General features: G+C 48.7%; 1 protein-coding gene across 2 annotated transcripts; it reads right to left on the reverse strand.

Moving 5' to 3' along the window:
- Window positions 1-4,423: 4,423 nt before the first annotated feature.
- On the reverse strand, window positions 4,424-17,428 carry RPL3L (ribosomal protein L3 like). Of its 2 annotated transcripts, none has more exons than XM_039492100.1 (10): window positions 17,241-17,428; window positions 13,614-13,806; window positions 12,931-13,099; window positions 11,885-12,020; window positions 9,828-10,014; window positions 8,117-8,277; window positions 7,616-7,717; window positions 6,879-6,974; window positions 6,320-6,439; window positions 4,424-4,536 (listed from the first exon to the last, which is right to left on the reverse strand). In XM_039492100.1, exons 2-10 carry the CDS (start codon window positions 13,651-13,653, stop codon window positions 4,480-4,482), a joined length of 1,068 nt encoding a protein of 355 aa, XP_039348034.1. In that variant the 5' UTR covers window positions 13,654-13,806; window positions 17,241-17,428; the 3' UTR covers window positions 4,424-4,479. The 2 variants fall into 2 exon arrangements, with proteins under 2 accessions (XP_039348034.1, XP_039348033.1); XM_039492099.1 differs by lacking the exon at window positions 17,241-17,428 and adding an exon at window positions 14,908-14,981.
- Between the last annotated feature and the right edge of the window lie 80 nt (window positions 17,429-17,508).

Raw genomic sequence — 17,508 nt, forward strand, 5'->3', positions numbered from 1 at the left:
CAGCCTTCCTACTTCTGATGTACTTTAAAAAAAAAATCTGTTAGTTTTTGAGTCTTTGGCTCCTTGCTCGTCACATTCTTTTTTGGCCTGCCTAATTACACTTTTACACTGGACCTGTCAGGGTTTATGTTCCTTGCTAGGCTTTGATGTCCACTTTTTAAAATATGCCTTCTTGTCTCTAACTGCCTCTTTCACTTTGTTGTTTTGCCATGGTGGCATTTATTTTGGTCCTCTTACAATTTTTTTTTATTTGGGGGTAGACATATTGTTTGAACCTCTGTTATGGTGTTTTTCCAAAAGTTTCCATGCCGCTTGCAGGCATTTCACTTGTGGGTTTTTTTTTATTTCCATTTAACTGGCCTCCTCATTTTTGTGTAGTTGACCTTTTTGAAGTAAAATGCTACTGTGGTGGGTTTCTTGGGTATTTCCCCACCATGAAGGTAAATTTAATTGCATTAGGGTCATTATTACCAATCGGTTCAGTTATATTCACCTCTTAGACCAGATCCTGTGCTCCACTTAGGACTAAATCAAAAATTGCCTCTCCCCTTGTGGGGTCCAGAGCTAGCTGCTCCAAGAAGCAGTCATTAATGGCGTCTAGAAATTTTACCTCTGCATCCCGTTGTGAGGTGACATGTTCCCAGTCGATATGGGCATAGTTGAAATCCCCCATTATTATTGGGTTTTCTGTTTTTGTAGCTTCTGTAATCTTCCCGGGTATTTCACAGTCACCATCACCATCTTAGTCATGTGATCAGTAGTATATTCCTACTGCTACACTCTTACTGTTCAAGCATGGACTTTCTATCCATTGAGATGCTATGGTATTGTTTGATTTATTTAAGATTTTTACTGTGTTTGACACTATGCTTTCTTTCATATAGTGCCACTCCCCCACCTGCTCAGTCATTTCTCTATATTTTATACCCTGGTATTACTGTGTCCCATTGATTATCATTGTTCCACAAAGTTTCTGTTATGCCTATTATATCAATATCCTCATTTAATACCAGGCACTCAAATTCACCCATTATATTATTTAGACTTCTTGCATTGATATACCAGCACTTACAAAATGTGTCAATATTTAGCTATCTGCCTTCATGTGATGTAATTGAATGGGATTCTTTTTTATTTGACTGTTTCTGTTCCATTCCTACCTGTACTTTACCAACTTACTAGGATATAGAGTATCCCCTTTAATAAATCCACCCTCTCAAGGGATGTGTCTGTCCGAACCACATGGTCCTCCACACCTGTCTGCTTTCCCCCAGCCCTTAGTTTACAAACTATTCCCAGCTTTGGCTATTTCCCAACTCTCCAATCTATGTACCTTGGTTTACTCATCTGTAAAATGGGAATATTATTATTTTCTTATCTTTTATGGAGTGGACACGAAGTATTACTGACGACTTTGTGAAGGGGGCTGAAGTCCTCCGAACAGATCCAGGGCTATCTTCCCTCTTCCCATGCTAGTATCACAGAGTTCAAACAGTGGCCTAACTTCGCACCATTCAGACTGGCGTAAATTTTTAATGGTGAGAGTAATTAACCATGGGAACAATTTACGCAGGGTCATGGGGGATTCTCCATCACTGACCATTTTAAAATCAAGATCAGATGTTTTTCTAGAATTATTTTGGGGAAGTCTCTGGTCTACGTCCTACAGAGGGTCAGACTAGATGATCGTAATGATCCCTTCTGGCCTGGGAATCTATAAATCTATGATCGTGGGTGGACACCTGTCATTCAAACACAAAGGAGAGGTTTTTGATTCCTCAGTGTTCCTTTTCGGAGAATAATGAGCCAATCTCCTCTCCTGTTCTCTGCTCATTTTGTTCTGTTCTAACCGGGTGCCAGCCTGATGTGGGGCTCTGTAAAGATTTGTGACAGGTGATGACGCTGTCCCAGCCATGTTGACTTCTCATTGTCCCCAGCAAAGGCCTGTGACAAGCAACGATGCGGATGGACAATGCTGCATCCTCATGAGGCCCTGCAGCAGCAAAGTTCCTGCCTGCCTTCCCTTGTAATCAGCTGGGTAAAATGTCAGCTAGCGACAGTGCAGGAGGGAGCCAGGGCCCTCCCCCTACCTCTCTCCTGAGGCATGTGAACACAAATCGCTTTAGACTAGTCCTGCATGAAAGGACATCTCTCTCACCCTCCCACTCGGTACCAATGGGACCTTCCCCTCCTTCGGCAATTGGCACAATCCTGAGCCCCTGCTAATGGCCCCGTCTCTCCATTTGTACAATGGATACTTTCCCCCTCCCTTGAGATCCAGGGATGAGTAGCTCATAGACCCATGGGGTTAGAAGGGACCATCGAGTCTTACCCCCTGCCAAGATGCAGGATTTCTTGGGTCTAAACCATCCAGGACAGATGCCTCTCCAGCCTCCTTTGGAAAACCTCCAGTGAAGGAGCTTCCACGACCTCCCAAGGCATCTGCTCCATTGGCCGACTGTTCTTACAGTTAGAAAATTTTTCCTGAGATTTATCTAAATCTGCTGTGCTGTAGTTTGAACCCATCGTCTCTTGTCCTGCCCTCCATGGCAAGAGAACAACTTTTCTCCATCCTTTTTATGGAGCATTTGAAGACCACTCTCATGTGCCCCCTTAATCTCTTCTTTTCCAAACTAAACACACCCTGTTCCTTCAGCCTTTGCTCATCTGGCTGCATTCCATCCCCTTGATCATCTTCGTCGCTCGCCTCTGGATCCTTTCCAGTTTCTCCATCTCCATTGGTGACCAGAACTGGACACAGTTCTCCAGCTGAGGCCTAACCAGCGCCGGGTAGCGCCGGGCAAGTGTGTTACTAGCCTCTTGCAGAGCATCTGGAGCTGGGGACAAGGCGTCCTGGGGAACTTCTTACTCTCCACTGCTGGTGTCCAGGGAAAGCAGGTTCTTCAAGGAATACATCTAGTTTCAACTTCCCGAAAAAAGTATCCCCTCCTTGTTGGACCCGTTTTTCTGGAAGTTGAAGCAAGACAAATCCAGACAGGAAATAAGATAAACATTTTTAACAGTGAGGGTAATTAATCATTTACTACCTTACCAAGGGTCGTGGGGGATTCTCCATCACTGGCAATTTTTCAATCAAGATTGGATGTTGTTCTAAAAGATCTGCTCTAGGAATGATTGTGGGGACGTTCTCTGGCCTGGGTTATCCAGGAGGTCAGACTAGATGGTCACAATGGTCCCTTCAGGCCTTGGAATGTGTGAATATGCAGTCCACTGAAGTCACAAGAAATGTACTTGCTGCCACCCAGGCTGAATTTTGTCCCTGGTCACATACATACACAAAGCTGTGGTGCATATTATCATGCTGAGCTAAATTCTGCTCTCAGATACATCAGTATAAATCTAGAGTAGCTCCAGTGAGGTCAGTGGAGTCACTCTGGATTCATAGATCAGTGTAGTCAGAAGCAGACTGTGACTGATACTAGTGAATCAGACAGAGTAAAAATCCACTCCAATAGCCTTGTCTGACCCTTCCACCTTGGAATCTATGAAAGATGTAATCATCCTGGCCAAATGAGGCAGGGCAGAACCAGCCTTGCTGACATGCCCGGGTTTTCCAGGCCTTACAGGATTCATCTGTGCCAGGTCTTCTTTTCCTCTCCTGGAACAGCTGCCAAACAATGGGGCCTTGATCGGACAGGGATTTCTGCTGAGCACTGAGGAGGATAGGGAAGCCTGGTCAGATGGGGTCTCACCTGGCAGTGAAAAAGCGAAGGCAGCATGTCAGTTGCAGATAAAATCCCCCAGCTGGTGCTCCTGGTACAGTAGGAGTGACTCTGACATGCCTCTTCTGCAGCTTTCCAGAGGATTCCTCCCACTCCTGGCTGAGCCCAGCATAGCAGGAAGGATGGGAGAACTTGGTGACCTAAGGACAGGTTTTGGGCCCAAGTCTCCATCCATAGAAGTCGACAGCAAAACTCCCATTGACTTGAAAAAGGGTCAGTTAGCTAACGAATCCCAGAGCGGCCTCATTACGCCCACCATAAACTGCCCTGCGTGGAGCTGCGCAGTCACCTCACTTCTGGGACCAGCCAGGTGTAAACGGCTTCTCCTTGCACTGCCAGCAGGGGTAGTGCACAACCGATGCCTTGTGTCTCACAGCGCCAGTGGCCATTCCCTAGACAGCACAGAAGAATTAGCGGACAGGAACTAGGGGATGTTCCTGAGTCACAACAGACCCCTATACAGCTCAGCTAAGAAAAGGCATCTCCAGGTATCGGAGTCTCACGGGACCAATTTCCCCCATGACTGTCCTCTCGGCAGCCCTGTGGATATCAATACACGGGGAGAAGGCTCTGGGATTTACTGATAGCAAACTCCTCTTACACCAGACACCCATAACAGAGGCTAGTTTAAGCTTATTAATAACAGCGCCAGAAGAAAGACAGGATGGTTTAGGCCTGGTTTGAAGTCCCTTTATTGGAGGTGCCAGGTTAAGGTGCCCATGTGTATTTCAATCCCCTACAATTCTTCCTGGGATTCTGGCTTCTCCTTCACCAGGTGTTTCTTCTGGGGGCCCTAAAACGCAAGGGAAATGGTGAGAAGAAGAGATCCCGTTGCCACGAGCTGATGAGTTCAAGATCCACATTACAAGCCTTCCCCACGTGTGACCTAGAGAGGCAGCAGGTGAGCTGGATGCTGTGGAATTTCTATTCAGACGGGACCCCTTTTCCCTGCACAAGGCTTGCAACACTAGCTGGTCACGTCCATTCCCTGGCTGCTAACTCTCAGCTCTCCTCCTGAACGGCAGCAGCTGTGTAGCTATGGGCTCTAGAAACCCTCCTCCCCCCTGGAGGAATGGGGGTAATGAATTGCCCATCCCTGAGCTGGCAGTTTGCTTAGCTGAGCAGCATGGAAAGCTGGCCCATGTGCTTCAAAGGCTGGTTTGCTCCTGAGCCCGGCAAGTGGGCCTGGGGTGATGGGGAAGATTGAGTGGTAAAGTAATCGTACTGATTACACCATTATAGCATCATGACTGTGGCCGGATCGATGAGGTTATGTCAGGAGAATTTCCTATACAATCCCCTGTTTCAGGAGGTTGCATATGACAACTCCTTCTGAGCAGAATTTTGGAGCAGAAGGGGTTTCTGGTTTGGGTTACCATCAAGGGGACAGAGTCTCAGCTGGTTAAATCAGCTGAGTCAATGGAGCTACACAGATTTACAGCAGCTGAGGACAGGGTTCCAGCTCTTCTAGTTTACAAGAGTGGGAGGAAATGGTGGTTTGCAGGACTATTGTTTTGCTTCTGCCCAGCGAAATGTTACTGAATTAAATTAAAATGCGGGGAAGGTTCTGGGTGCTCACTCCACAACAGGTGAAGTTCAGCTGCTTTAAGATAAGGAGCTTAATAGAGCAGTCTTCCTGTGGCCACTTAATCAGTGTCACCGTGCTGCCCCCCTGGCCACTCAGAGGTGACAGCAGGGACAGAACTCACATCTTCCTGCTCCAAAAGCTCAGCCCTTGCCCATGAGCAAAAGGAGAATCTCCAGCAGTGGTTAGTGCTGAAGCTACAGCCCTATGCATTAACCTCCAGCCATCCCGATCGCGGTGTGAAGGGGTTTCACAGCCAGTTCTTACCTGGAGAGAAGTTAAACACATGTGAAACTCACTAGTCTAGTCAGTCAGCCAGATCCAAACCTGGTTTAAATCAGCATAGCACTACTGGAGTCATGGAGCCATGCTGATTCACACCGGCTGTGGATCCGGTCCACTTCGTATCTAGTCGATTTCACTTTCCGATTGCTACCACAGCACAGGGTGGTGGCGGCGGGGGCGGGGGGGGAAACTCTATAAAGGAATGTGTCTGTTCTTTTCTTTGTAAACCCGTTTCCGCTGGGATTTTTAAAGGGACACGATTTGGGTACTGAAAAGCTTATTTACACAAAATCCCAAATATGAGGCCAAATCCGACCCGACCTTTTTCCTTTAAAAACATTAAAAGTTTAAGGCAATCCAACCAAATCAAAGAAATGTACAATTAGGAGTGAAAGACACCATATGTCCAACAAGGTGCTGCCAACTTAAGGGCTTGTTGAATGCATCCCACTGTGAGTGCAAACTGGCTGACCATATGGTACATTAATTTGCTGGCTTTGGCTGGCTTGTATGACTCTCTCAACCATCATGTTCCCTCTTTAGCATTGTTTCTGGCAGCTGAACTGTCTTTTATGCAAAATAGTCCTGTTTATTCTTTATTTTCTGGGTCAGGCCCTCAGCTGGTGTTAATCCTTTGAAATCGATTGAGCTAGATTAATTGACACCAGCTGAGAACCTGGCCCTTTGATTGAGAGAATTAACTCACCATGAAAGCTCTCTTCTCTTGAGCAGTCTGGAAGCAGCCATGGCCAAACTTGGAAGTGGTATCAATGAACTTCAGTTCGATGGGTTCCAGAGCCCGACGGCTGCAGTGCACCAGAAGGGACTGGAGAGGAAAAGTCACGACACATTAGGCTTATGTTTAACCAGCAATATGAAAGCCTGCTTTGATGTGGATGGAGTTAAGACATTTCATGCACGTCCACTAGCCAATCACTCCACCAAGAGTGGTGTCCTCGGAGACACACCCAGAGTAGCATGACTTTGAATGCCATTGCCTCTCAGTGCCCACTTGGAACTGAAAAGACATAGCCGAGTGTGTCAGATTATGCAAGGACCGCTTCCAATGAGCGGCAAATCCCTTCCTAAGGGAGACAAGACTGGCTGATCTGAAACTGGAAACACAGTTATCAGTGAGAATGGCCTGGCAACACACCCCTCCGGGAAATGGCCCCCTGGAAAATTACGACATGGCTCACAAAGTCAGCTCCTTCCATACGCGAGCACAGCCTCAGCACTCAATTTCAAAGGGCGGAGGAGTTTACCTTTCTGAGAGTGAGCACGCGTTTCTTAGTGCCCATGACGCAGCCCTTCAGCATGATGAAATCATTGTTGACTGCTCCGTAGTGAGGAAATCCACCCTGTGGGAAAAGGCAGAGGTCGGGATTGCAGTGGTGAGATGTGTGGCTAACAGATATGCATCAGCAAGTGACATTTGCTATAGCAAAGCAGGGTATTTATTATTTAATTATTAATCATCCTAATGATTAACTAACCATGAATATGCTTGGCGCTTATCATACACAGTGCAGCCCGCCCATGAGGTCTACAAATACCATTATCCTCATTTTACACGAGGGCCAGCTGTCACAGAGGATAGAGATGGGTGCAATTTTTTGTTCAAAGCCTTTATTTTAAAAATGGGAAATCGACTTTTTGGTCCAAATTGACATTTCCAACTTTGATGAGATTTTTCTGGGTTTTTGCTGACAAACCAAAAGCCTTTAAGGCAAAAAACGCCAGCTGAAAACAATTGTTTCTTGTTGTTTTTGGGGTGTGGAAAAGCAAAAACTCTGCAGCTTTTGGTAACTATAAACAAAACAAAAAAAAAAGGAAGAAAATCAAAATTTGTGCGTCCAGAAAAAATATTTCCCAACCAGCTTTTCCCCAACAGAAACCATAAGTGACTTGCCCCAGGCCACGTCTCTGGTCAGTGGCAGAGTCAGGAATGCAGGAGTCCCAGCTCCAGCCCCACCACTTCTTATGTCTTTAGCCCTTTTACCAGTGGCGTGATTGTCTTCTCGGTGACGTCGTAGTTCGTCGCGGCGTTGTTCTTCACTATTTTGCCATCTTGTACGTGGATCCCACGGCCAATACGGTAAATCTGGGTGAGAGCCCAGGTTGAAATGGAGTTAATGGCTTCAGGCCACAGTTGCAAACAAAGCGTCACAAACTGAGCACAAAAAGCAGAGATGCCGGGTTGGGAGAAAACTCATAGGCTCATCTCAGATGCCGTCAGCAGGCAATGGATAGAGCACATTCCCGCCCGCGGCACAGATAACTGCCTGGACGGCACCTAGTACAGTGGGGTCATGGTCAGTGACACAGGCTCCTAGGCACTATGGTAATAAAAATAATCAACATCACCACCACCAAACGAAGCCCTAAATTCCCTCCTGCCCATGACAGAGAGCTGGCTCAGGACAGGACAGGAGAGGGAAGGGGGCTCGAAAGAAGGAGAAGCTGCACTAGGCCCAAGGGAGGTGTCGCATCAGTGTCATACCTTCTTGTTGAGCTCCGTGCGATGGTGGTAGCCCTTCTGGCCAGCCCGGGCAATGGAGTAGCCCACGCGGGCTGGATGCCAGGCTCCAATGCAGGCGACTTTGCGTAAGCCTTTGTGAGTTTTCCTTGGGAGCTTCTTGGCATGCCAGCGGCTGGTCACCCCTAGGAAAGCAGGACAGGATGATGCTGTCAGAGGAGCCAAGGGGGAAAGGTGCTGGTGCTTCAGAGCCAGAAATCGGAGCGAGCGTCTGTGGCGTTTGTCTTATGTTGCATCTCAAGTTATGAGAAGACGGTGGGTCAGGTTGAGGCAAACAGCCATTTTCAGAATCGGGGGCCCACGACGGAACTGTACTCGCTCTGCATTAAACTGACTAGACTATGGTGTGTCCCACACACACACATGCACACACGCTGGTTTTGTCAGCACGGAAATGACTTTTTGTCCTTATTTTGTTTACTTCAGATTTCGGCAAACCAAGTGCCCTTAGTGCTCCCATGAGAACTAAGCCCATAACTAATAACAGGGCATTTTGAACCAGGTAAATTGAACCAAATCTGCTAAAAAGAGAACAGACGTATGGGTACAAATCCAGCGACTCTTTGGTGTCCCTCATGAAAGGAGTTGGGGGGCTCTCAATCTGGCTGCTGCTCAGCCTACATCTCAAGGACGACCACCAATACCGGCACTGATTGTCCCCAGCGTTGGTCATCTCGGCTGTGAGGCCGAGGATGAAAGGAGGGAATGAGAAATGAGCTCCCCTCTTGTCCTCCGGAAGAGGACCCCCAGGACATGGGGGGATTGCTGTGTACAGTATGTGGGACACCCGCACTACCACTGCCTCTGCTGTACCTGCTCTGGGAATAGGCATTTCACCAACACTAAAAACAATGTTTTAAAGAAATGTACAGCCATAATAAACTGGAGTCTGTTCTCCTCTGGATATCACACAAGGTGAAGCTTCTATGTATCAATGTTAATTATTCACAATGATGCATGGATTCTTCACTGTGTTTAATTGTGAATTAATATTAATTAGATGAGGTCAAGAAGCCATGCCTTCACAATGACAGATTAGTAAATAATTACTATTAGGCTATGGCTACACTTAAACTTCAAACGCGCCGCGCAGCGCTGCGGCGCGCTGCAGCGCGCTTTGAAGTAGTAGTCAGCCGCCAGCGCTGAGAAAACTCTCCCCCACCTGTCCCCCCTCCCAGCTCCTGTGGGGGGACGGACAGCGGACGCTGCGCGCCGCTGCGCTGGGGGGGCTTGCTGGGGCACTGGGGCTTTTGCAGCGCGCTGCAGGAGCTGCAGAGGTGTTGTGCTGCACCCTGCTGCATGCACTGTGTATTAATAAGCCCTTAGTAATAACACTAAGTACTCAGCACTCATATGGCTTTTTCATCTATAGATCTTGAAGCACTTGCATAGCTGTCAGTGTCACTATCCCCATTTTACAGATGGAGAAACTGAGGCACAGAGGGGGCAAGCGACTGGCTCAGGGCCACAGAGTGAGTTGGTGTGAGCACTGGGATTATAATTTAGGTCTCCCGACGCCCAGTCCTCTGCTCACTCCACTAGAAAATGGCCTCCCCCAAGAGCATCAGGGAGGCCCCAGGGGAATGCCCTTGCAATGTGTAAGCACCCCTCTGCCCATCCTCCTCAGAGGATCCATGCCAAGCCCCATGGCAAAGGGCCCTCCCTCCTCCTGTACCTTTCATCCCACGCCCCTTGGTCACCCCGATGACATCGATCGTTTCGTTCTGGCTGAAGACCGCGTGCACAGAGACCTGCTTCTCCAGCTTCTCGTGAGCCCAGTCCACCTTGTCGGCCACCGTCCCGCCGTTCAGCTGAATCTCCATCACATGGGCCTTCTTCTGACGTAGAGGGAGCAGCTTCATCTGCATTGGGCAGCGAGGGCCAAGAAATGACACCAGGCCTGTGGGTGTGAATGTGTTCCCAGGGGCAATATCCCCTTGGACTCAAGCGGGCTGTTTGCAGTTTAGTCTGCAAACATGTGCACCCACACTCACTAAACTCGAACACACACACACACACTTTCACTAAGCACACATGCACACACACTCGCCAAGTGCAAACACACACATTCTCACTGAATGCACCAACACATGCACACCAGGCATGGGTGCACGCACACACACACACTCACCCAGCATGCCATCAGGCTACGTGGTGATTGGCACAAGCTGCATTTCTGTAGCATGAGTTATTACTAGTTCCTAGGAAGCAGGCCTGCCCCTTCCCCACCCACCATCAGAAACAAGTGTTCACCTCCTGACCACTCTGCTACTACTGCCAGCTGAGATGCTGTTTCACGCTTAACTGGAATCCCTGAGAACAAAACGCTAAGACATGTGACATGTGCACCCCCGACTAAGCACGGTGTGGCGAGGAACAGAGTGACGCCCACTCTTCTGGGGCCAGCCAGGCCCAGACATGGAAACTGGGCTCTGCTAATAGCATTTACTGTGGAGCGCTGCAGAGAATGGCTAGCTGGATGGATTTTAACAGGAGCTGATCTGTGGGAGCTGTGTGTGAAGCTCACCAGCTGTGCAGCAGCTGCTTGGATACAGCCACAGGGACAAATCCTCCAGCCGTGGCTCACACGGGCAGGCCCACTGTCTCCAACAGGACTATGCAGAGGCGCACGTGCAGCAGACTGGGGGCGAGTCCGGCAGTGTTTTGTGTTATCGGCCTGTATTTCCAGCTGATTACTCTGCACCGTGGGCGGCGTTCTCCTCTCCCCAGCCTCAGCAGGACTTGCCAGTCCCACCAATGCAGCTCAGATCGATGCAATCCCACAAACGGCCACGTGACCAGCCCTGGGCTCCCCAAGAAGATCCCCTCCTCACACAGTGCTAGGAGGCAGCGCTGCTGCGCTCCCAGCGACCTCATGTGGTGTCGCATCCCACTTTTCAAAATCAGCGGGTAGTGATGGCTGCAGCCAAGGCCTATCCGTGTCATGTGGCCAGACACAACTTCAGCTCGCCACAGCAGTTCTAACAAGCCCAAAGGGAGGCCTCAGTGCCCTCGGGCCAGCCCAGATCCTCCTGGGCTCTGCGGAGTTGAGAGCTCCCTGAGGATCCCAATTCATATAGCCCCTGAGTATCCAGTAGCTCTGGCACCTGGCAAGTCCTTCCCTGCGGCCAGGCTCACAGGTTATTTTTACCCCATCACCTGACACCAGTTGCTAATTTGAGATGAACCTTTGGTCCCTGCCAGGTGCCAGCGTTACACTGTTCACTGAGGGGCTTGGGACCAACGCCTGCTTCCTCCCAACGAACTTGCAAGTGCCTCTGGCACTGCCCACTGCGAGCCCTGTGGCTTCTCCAGGGTCCCGAGCAGCAGCAAGGAGATGGAAAACCCCAGGCCCAACCCTTCCACAGCTGTCGGGGTGTCAGTGCCAGGCTCCTGGGCAAATCCCAGTGTAGAGACTTCCATTGTGCCCGCTGGATTCCCCCTAGCACTTTCAAATGGACGAGGTTGCTCTTTGATAAGTGGCTGCAACAGTCAGCATGCACCTACTGCAGCGTGCACATATCGCATCTCCAGCGCCCACTAACCCACCTGCCACTCCAATCCCCGCACCAGTGACAAGAGGCCCCATCCCCCTCCCAGCCGACAAGACCCTCCATTCCCCCCCCCCCCCAGCGATGAGAAGTGCCCCGATTCCCACTTGCTAGTTGCTCCCAGCTTCCAAGCCCTCGCCCCACTCAAACAAGCTATTGGGACCCTGTGTGAAGCTCTGACCTGAGTGTGGACGATGACTCGAATGACCTTGCAGTACTTCTTCATGGCCGCAAAATCCTTCTCTAGCTGCTTCTTCCCATCCTTGTCCTGCCACTTTTTGCAGTACTTGGTGAAGGCCTTCTTCTTGCTCTTGTGCCTAAGGACAGGAGCCTTTTAATTATGCTGGAGACTGGAATAACGAAGCACCGAATCTCAGAAACACAGTACAGCATGTGTGACCAGGTTGCTTACATGCTATTGGAAGCATCATGCATCCATGGCTCATTGCACCAGGCTGAGGTGAGCAAATGCAATACACACGAGACCATTAGAGGAAGCTCAGAGGAGGAAATGGTGGAAGGACATTAATGGACCGACAGCACTTGCAATTCTGGCAGCTTTTTTTATAGAGAATCCAGTTGACGCCCACTGATTTGCTCACTTAGTGAAGTCCAAATACAACAGCAAAAATCGAGCTAAATGGAAATGAGACAAACCAGTCTCTCTAGCAAGGAGCAGGGACATTTTAGGGGTCAGATTTGAAGGCATGGCTACACTGCCATTATAGCCATACGTTTGCTCAATTACAAAGTCTCGAGCGATCACTTTCCCCACTTCCGTTCCAAGATTTGGGGAGTCAATCTCTACAATGGTGCGGAAGGGCCACGGGCTAGATTTTGCTTTAATCTGCACCCCCATAAAACTGGAATTACTCTATTGACGTCAATGGAGTTACTTTGGTGAACCAATTACAATGGTGAGCAGAAGCTGGCTTCAGCTACGCAATGTATAATTGACCTGTGGAACTCACTGCCACATCACTGAGACAAATAACTCAGTACTATTATTACGTGAACCAGAAATGTGTGTGCACACATTTTTATTCACAGTAGCCAAAATGGTTGTGTCGTGCAGCTGTGCGCAATTAAACAGCTGCTGCATTTCACCCCCGAGTGAAGGATTCCAATGTGGAGACATTACGAAGAGCCTCTTGTGGCTAACGTGGGGGTGGGGAAAGGTGATGCTGTTACAATTGCCAGGAAACCCATGCGCCGAGAGATTCTTACCAGTTCTTGTAGAAGCGGCGTCTGCACTCATCGCTGAGGTGCTCAGCAAAAATGGTCCTGAAATTTCTCAGGCCCCTGGGAGTGTCTATGTATCCCACAAGCCCAACCACTACCAGAGGCGGGGTCTCCACTATTGTGACTGCTTCCACTTCTTCCCTCTTGGAAAGCTCTGAAATCAAATGGTGTAGCAGTGAAGTCAATGGGAGCTGACTGTGCTCAGTGTCTCACAGGACCAGGTTCTTTCAGGGGAGCCGTGGGTGGGCCAGTAATTCTCTTAATTAGATGCCCAATGCACCGTCAACTACATCGTGTCCCAGCAGAAGGCAGCTGTCAATTGTTGTCTCCGCCTTTTATAAAGGCAGATTAACTTAGAGCAGATGGGGATGCCAGTTGCACAGAACTGGAGACCTACCTTTGTCAACAGTACACAACTTCCCCACCTAAACCCTCCCAGCTGTGCTGGTGACCTTATGATATAAGGTAGGAATTGCTCTGAGAACGTCTAAACAGTTGCCAGATGATTTTTGGTCATTGGTGAACTGCCATTTCAAATCCAGGCTAGGTTAGATAGGAAGGGCTCCATAACCCATTCCCATGAGCTATCCATCCCAGCTGGCCATAAGAGATTTTTCCCTCTATTCTTCCCTGGACTCGAACTAGCTGATACAATCAAAGCCTCTTACTCATTCCTGGCCTGTGAACTTCTCGTAGGATGTGCGTCATGCCAGCTTTGTAGCCCAGAAAGGCTGTCAGGTGGACTGGCTTGCTGGGATCATCCTTGGGCCAGGTCTTCACCTTCCCGCGGTGACGCCGGCTTCTCTTATGAGGGAGGAAGCCCAAGTGGCCATGCCTGGGAGCCGAAAACTTGCGATGGGACTGGGGAAGGCAAGAAACAAAAAGGATTCAGTTTTACCTTCAAACCCAGAAGGCTATGAGACTGAGCTAATGCTGATTGAAGACAATGGGAAGGAATCCTTGGACTTCAGTTACATCGGCTCTATGTATATTACAGATTTCAGGACAGCAGCTTGTTACATCAGGCCCATCTGCTATAAGATGTTTAGAAATAAAAAAGGAATTATATGAATTACAAAGGCCATGATGTATCTCGCAGATGGATGGATAATCTCAAAATCTTCTCAGACCTGAGAGAGGAAATTCACAAATTATTTTTTCCTCCATTTCCAGTAACAGAGCGAAAGATCTCCCTAAAGGGACAGATTTTATTTAAGTTTATAAACGTAGCCCCCATCCTTTGCGTCAAAGCATTCGAGTCTCTGTGAAAACTGCTGACGAGGATTTGCTAAATAAAACATCTTGACTATAATTGTCCTTCTTTCTGCTAAGAGAAGCACAATGGTTTCCAGATTTGCCCCCCTTCGGCGTTCATTATTATTCTTAATATGTGTCACGGCCACACGTAGAGGGCCCAGTCAGGGTTTGCACAGCACTGTATTCGGTGCTGCACAAACCCAGAGTGAAAGCTAGGCCCTGCCTTGATATCCGTCCATTCTCATCCAGACAAGTCACAACCAATGGAGATAACTAACAGCTGGAAAAAATGGGGGAGGGTGAACAAAGGAAACCATAATAAGAACATGCCACATATACAGGCCAAATATAATTATGAGAATTAACTAGAAAAGTCACAATCATGAACTCAACATGGGCATAGCAACCACTACCACCTTGGAGGAAGTTGGACAAATTCCTACAATAGCAGCATAAAGTCGAGGTTAAGGGAATCAGTGCAGCAGCAAAGGGGTAAATTTACACTCACTACAACTCCCTCTTGTTTATTCAGTAATTCCAGTACCAGATTTCCCTTTCTCCTAAACTTATTCTCCAACCCAAAGTGGAACTAATTGTTGATTTCAAGCCAGTTTCAAATGTGCTCATTTAATCTATTGAATGAATATCTCAAGCCCATTAAATGTTTTACCAAGCTATAAGATATTAACATGGAACGTTACAGACCATGGGACGTCTTCAGCACAGGTCAGCAGCACAACGAGGCAGTCACCAAGTGCCTCTACAGTCTAATACCTAAGATGTTTATCAGTCTGAAGACACAAATTTAGCTGCTGGCTTCATTCAACGCTATATTCATTTCATACTCAGCAAATCTGCCAGGGTCTGACTCTAACAACAGTTGTGACGTGGTAAAGGTCAATTGCCAGTGTCTCAATTTACCACAGTAACAAACTGAACATGAATGGAGGGAATTACAATTGCTACCTACAGCACAATATATGAAGACAAAATTCTGCCCTCACTTACACCCAAGCAACCCCATCACGTCAAGCTAGATAACTACATGCCTAATTAACTACCTCCAGAGGTTTTTTTCTCGTGCATGCCTGCCCTGCTGGCAACTCCCCAAGGGCAGGGGCCTAGGCCAGGTATTCCCAAAGGGGATGTTACGATTGCTTTGTAACCCCAGGCCAGGGAAGAATTCCCCTCCTCTCAGTAGTGTGATTTCCTGTACTTAGCAGCACTATATTTAGAACTACTGTATCACTAAAGGGCAGTCAACATACGCCAGGTATATACTGCTACTTAAAATGGCCAAATCCTGAGCTCAAGACCCCAATCCTGCAACAAGCTCCATGCAGGTGGATCCCTGAGCCCACGCAGAGCTCAACACAGGACTGGGGCTTTCAATTCATACTCAGGCCAAACTCATCCATTTCACTAGGTACGGACAGAGTAAGAATCTCAGGGTCCCCTCCCACCCACCAGCCCTGTATTGTCTCCTGTGCTCTGTTCAGCCCAAATGATGACGGCTTTCACCACTCCACTTTAGAGAGACTATTCCACACACAGTCAAACAGATCACATGGCGGGGAAGCTTTTCCTCATATCTCTTTATCCCTTTCACCGTGCGATACTGACACAGTGTCTATTCAACAGCAGTAGCATTTCTTTAAGTGTTGATATTTCATTAGACCTATCCAGAGAGGACATAACTGGTGCATTGACCAGCACTGGTGGCGTGCTTTAGCTCAAGTAACTAGCTGTGCAGTAAGAAAGAGGTTAAAATCGATCAGTAAAAGTATAATTTAATAGCCCTTGTTTGTTTTTATTCACTTTAGTTATTTGGAATCTGGTTAGTCCTTTACTTCAGGTCTTCCATAGCCACACCGTCCTACCTATCCGGAGACTAACGGGATCTGACCGGATATGTAAACGTTAATATTGTCACCCATCTCTATGAAAATCAAGACTGTCCTGATTTTCAAATATTTTTCCTGGACCCACAAACAGCAGCTCACAGAGTTCTCCAAAATATCCCATCTTTGAGCAGAAGTGGGGTGTGTGGGGGGGGGGAATATGCAAATACAATCCCTTCTTTCTTGTAGGTCAGTACTATGTTGTGCTGGTACTTGCACTAAATGAAGATTTTAAAAAGAGAGGAAAATTGGCTGTCTGATAGGATGTCACCAAGCCTAGATTTTTTTCTCTTTTTTTACTAGCTTGGCTGAGGTTTGCATTTGCACGAAAACCAGTTAAAGCTTGACAGATGCCAGATCTTTTCATATCTCTACATTTAGTAATAAAAATAAAGCCCTTGCCTGTGGACAAAAAGTGACAGGCATCATCACTGGATTGTTTTAATCCTTTCAAAAATAGCCCCATGTCTCAGAACAAGTAAATGCTGCCACACTATCCAGCTAAAGCATTACTACAGGTAGCTGTGGGATTGCCCACTGTTAGTCTTCAAGGGCCTGATCCTGCCCCCTTTGAAATCTAAAGGAATTTTGTCCTCGACTTCAACGAGAGCACAATCCTTCCCCCTCCCAAAAGCTACAGAACCACTTAACCAGGGGCCTATCCTTTTTCTCTTTTGAAAAGGCGGCAGCATTACAACATGCAGGGCTGCGTGTTTCTGCACACAGCAGTGCACTCTGCTCGATGGGATCGCGCAGGGTGCCCGTGTGGGATTGCGACAAGAGGCGAGTCAGTGCAGTGGACTGGGCCTCAGGACTCCGGGGTTCCACTCCTGGCTCTCAGGGCCAGCAAAGGCAGAAGTACAGCCCTAGACTCCCAACAGCCAGAGTCGGGTTTCCCGACCTTTTTCCTGCCTCTGGGACTGGGAGGGAGGGAGTCAGAGGGCGTGTGGAGTTTGTGCCGGGGGGCGGGAAGGCTCCGGGGTCCCCTGGGGCTAGTGCTGCTGGCAGGAGCCCTGGGGCCGACTCCCCAGGGTGGCAAAGCTCCATGCGAATGGGGGGCAGAGGGATGGATTGGGGGTGGAGGGAGGTACCAGGCTCGCGGGAGGGGGGGTGGGCGGGGTTTCCAGGGGTACTGACCCGTTCCAGCCCGTCTGGATCCCGCTCTCGCCCCCTCCCCCGGGCCTGCAGGAGTTTGCATCCCCCCCCCAGCCCTTAGGAAGGAGCGAGGGGTGCATGGGGGGGACGACACCATTTGCAGGGGGGCAGTTGCCCCTCAGCACCCCCTCCCCAAGGCTCGCAGAGAGTCCGGAGCATCAGTCTGTAACGACCGGAACTACATATCCCAAGGGCCATCGGGGGAAATGCGTGGAGCTGCGCATGCGTATTGGGCGGTGTTTTCTGCCCG

Source organism: Mauremys reevesii, linkage group 10, assembly GCF_016161935.1.
Source record: "Mauremys reevesii isolate NIE-2019 linkage group 10, ASM1616193v1, whole genome shotgun sequence".
NCBI classification, from domain to species: Eukaryota; Metazoa; Chordata; order Testudines; family Geoemydidae; genus Mauremys; species Mauremys reevesii.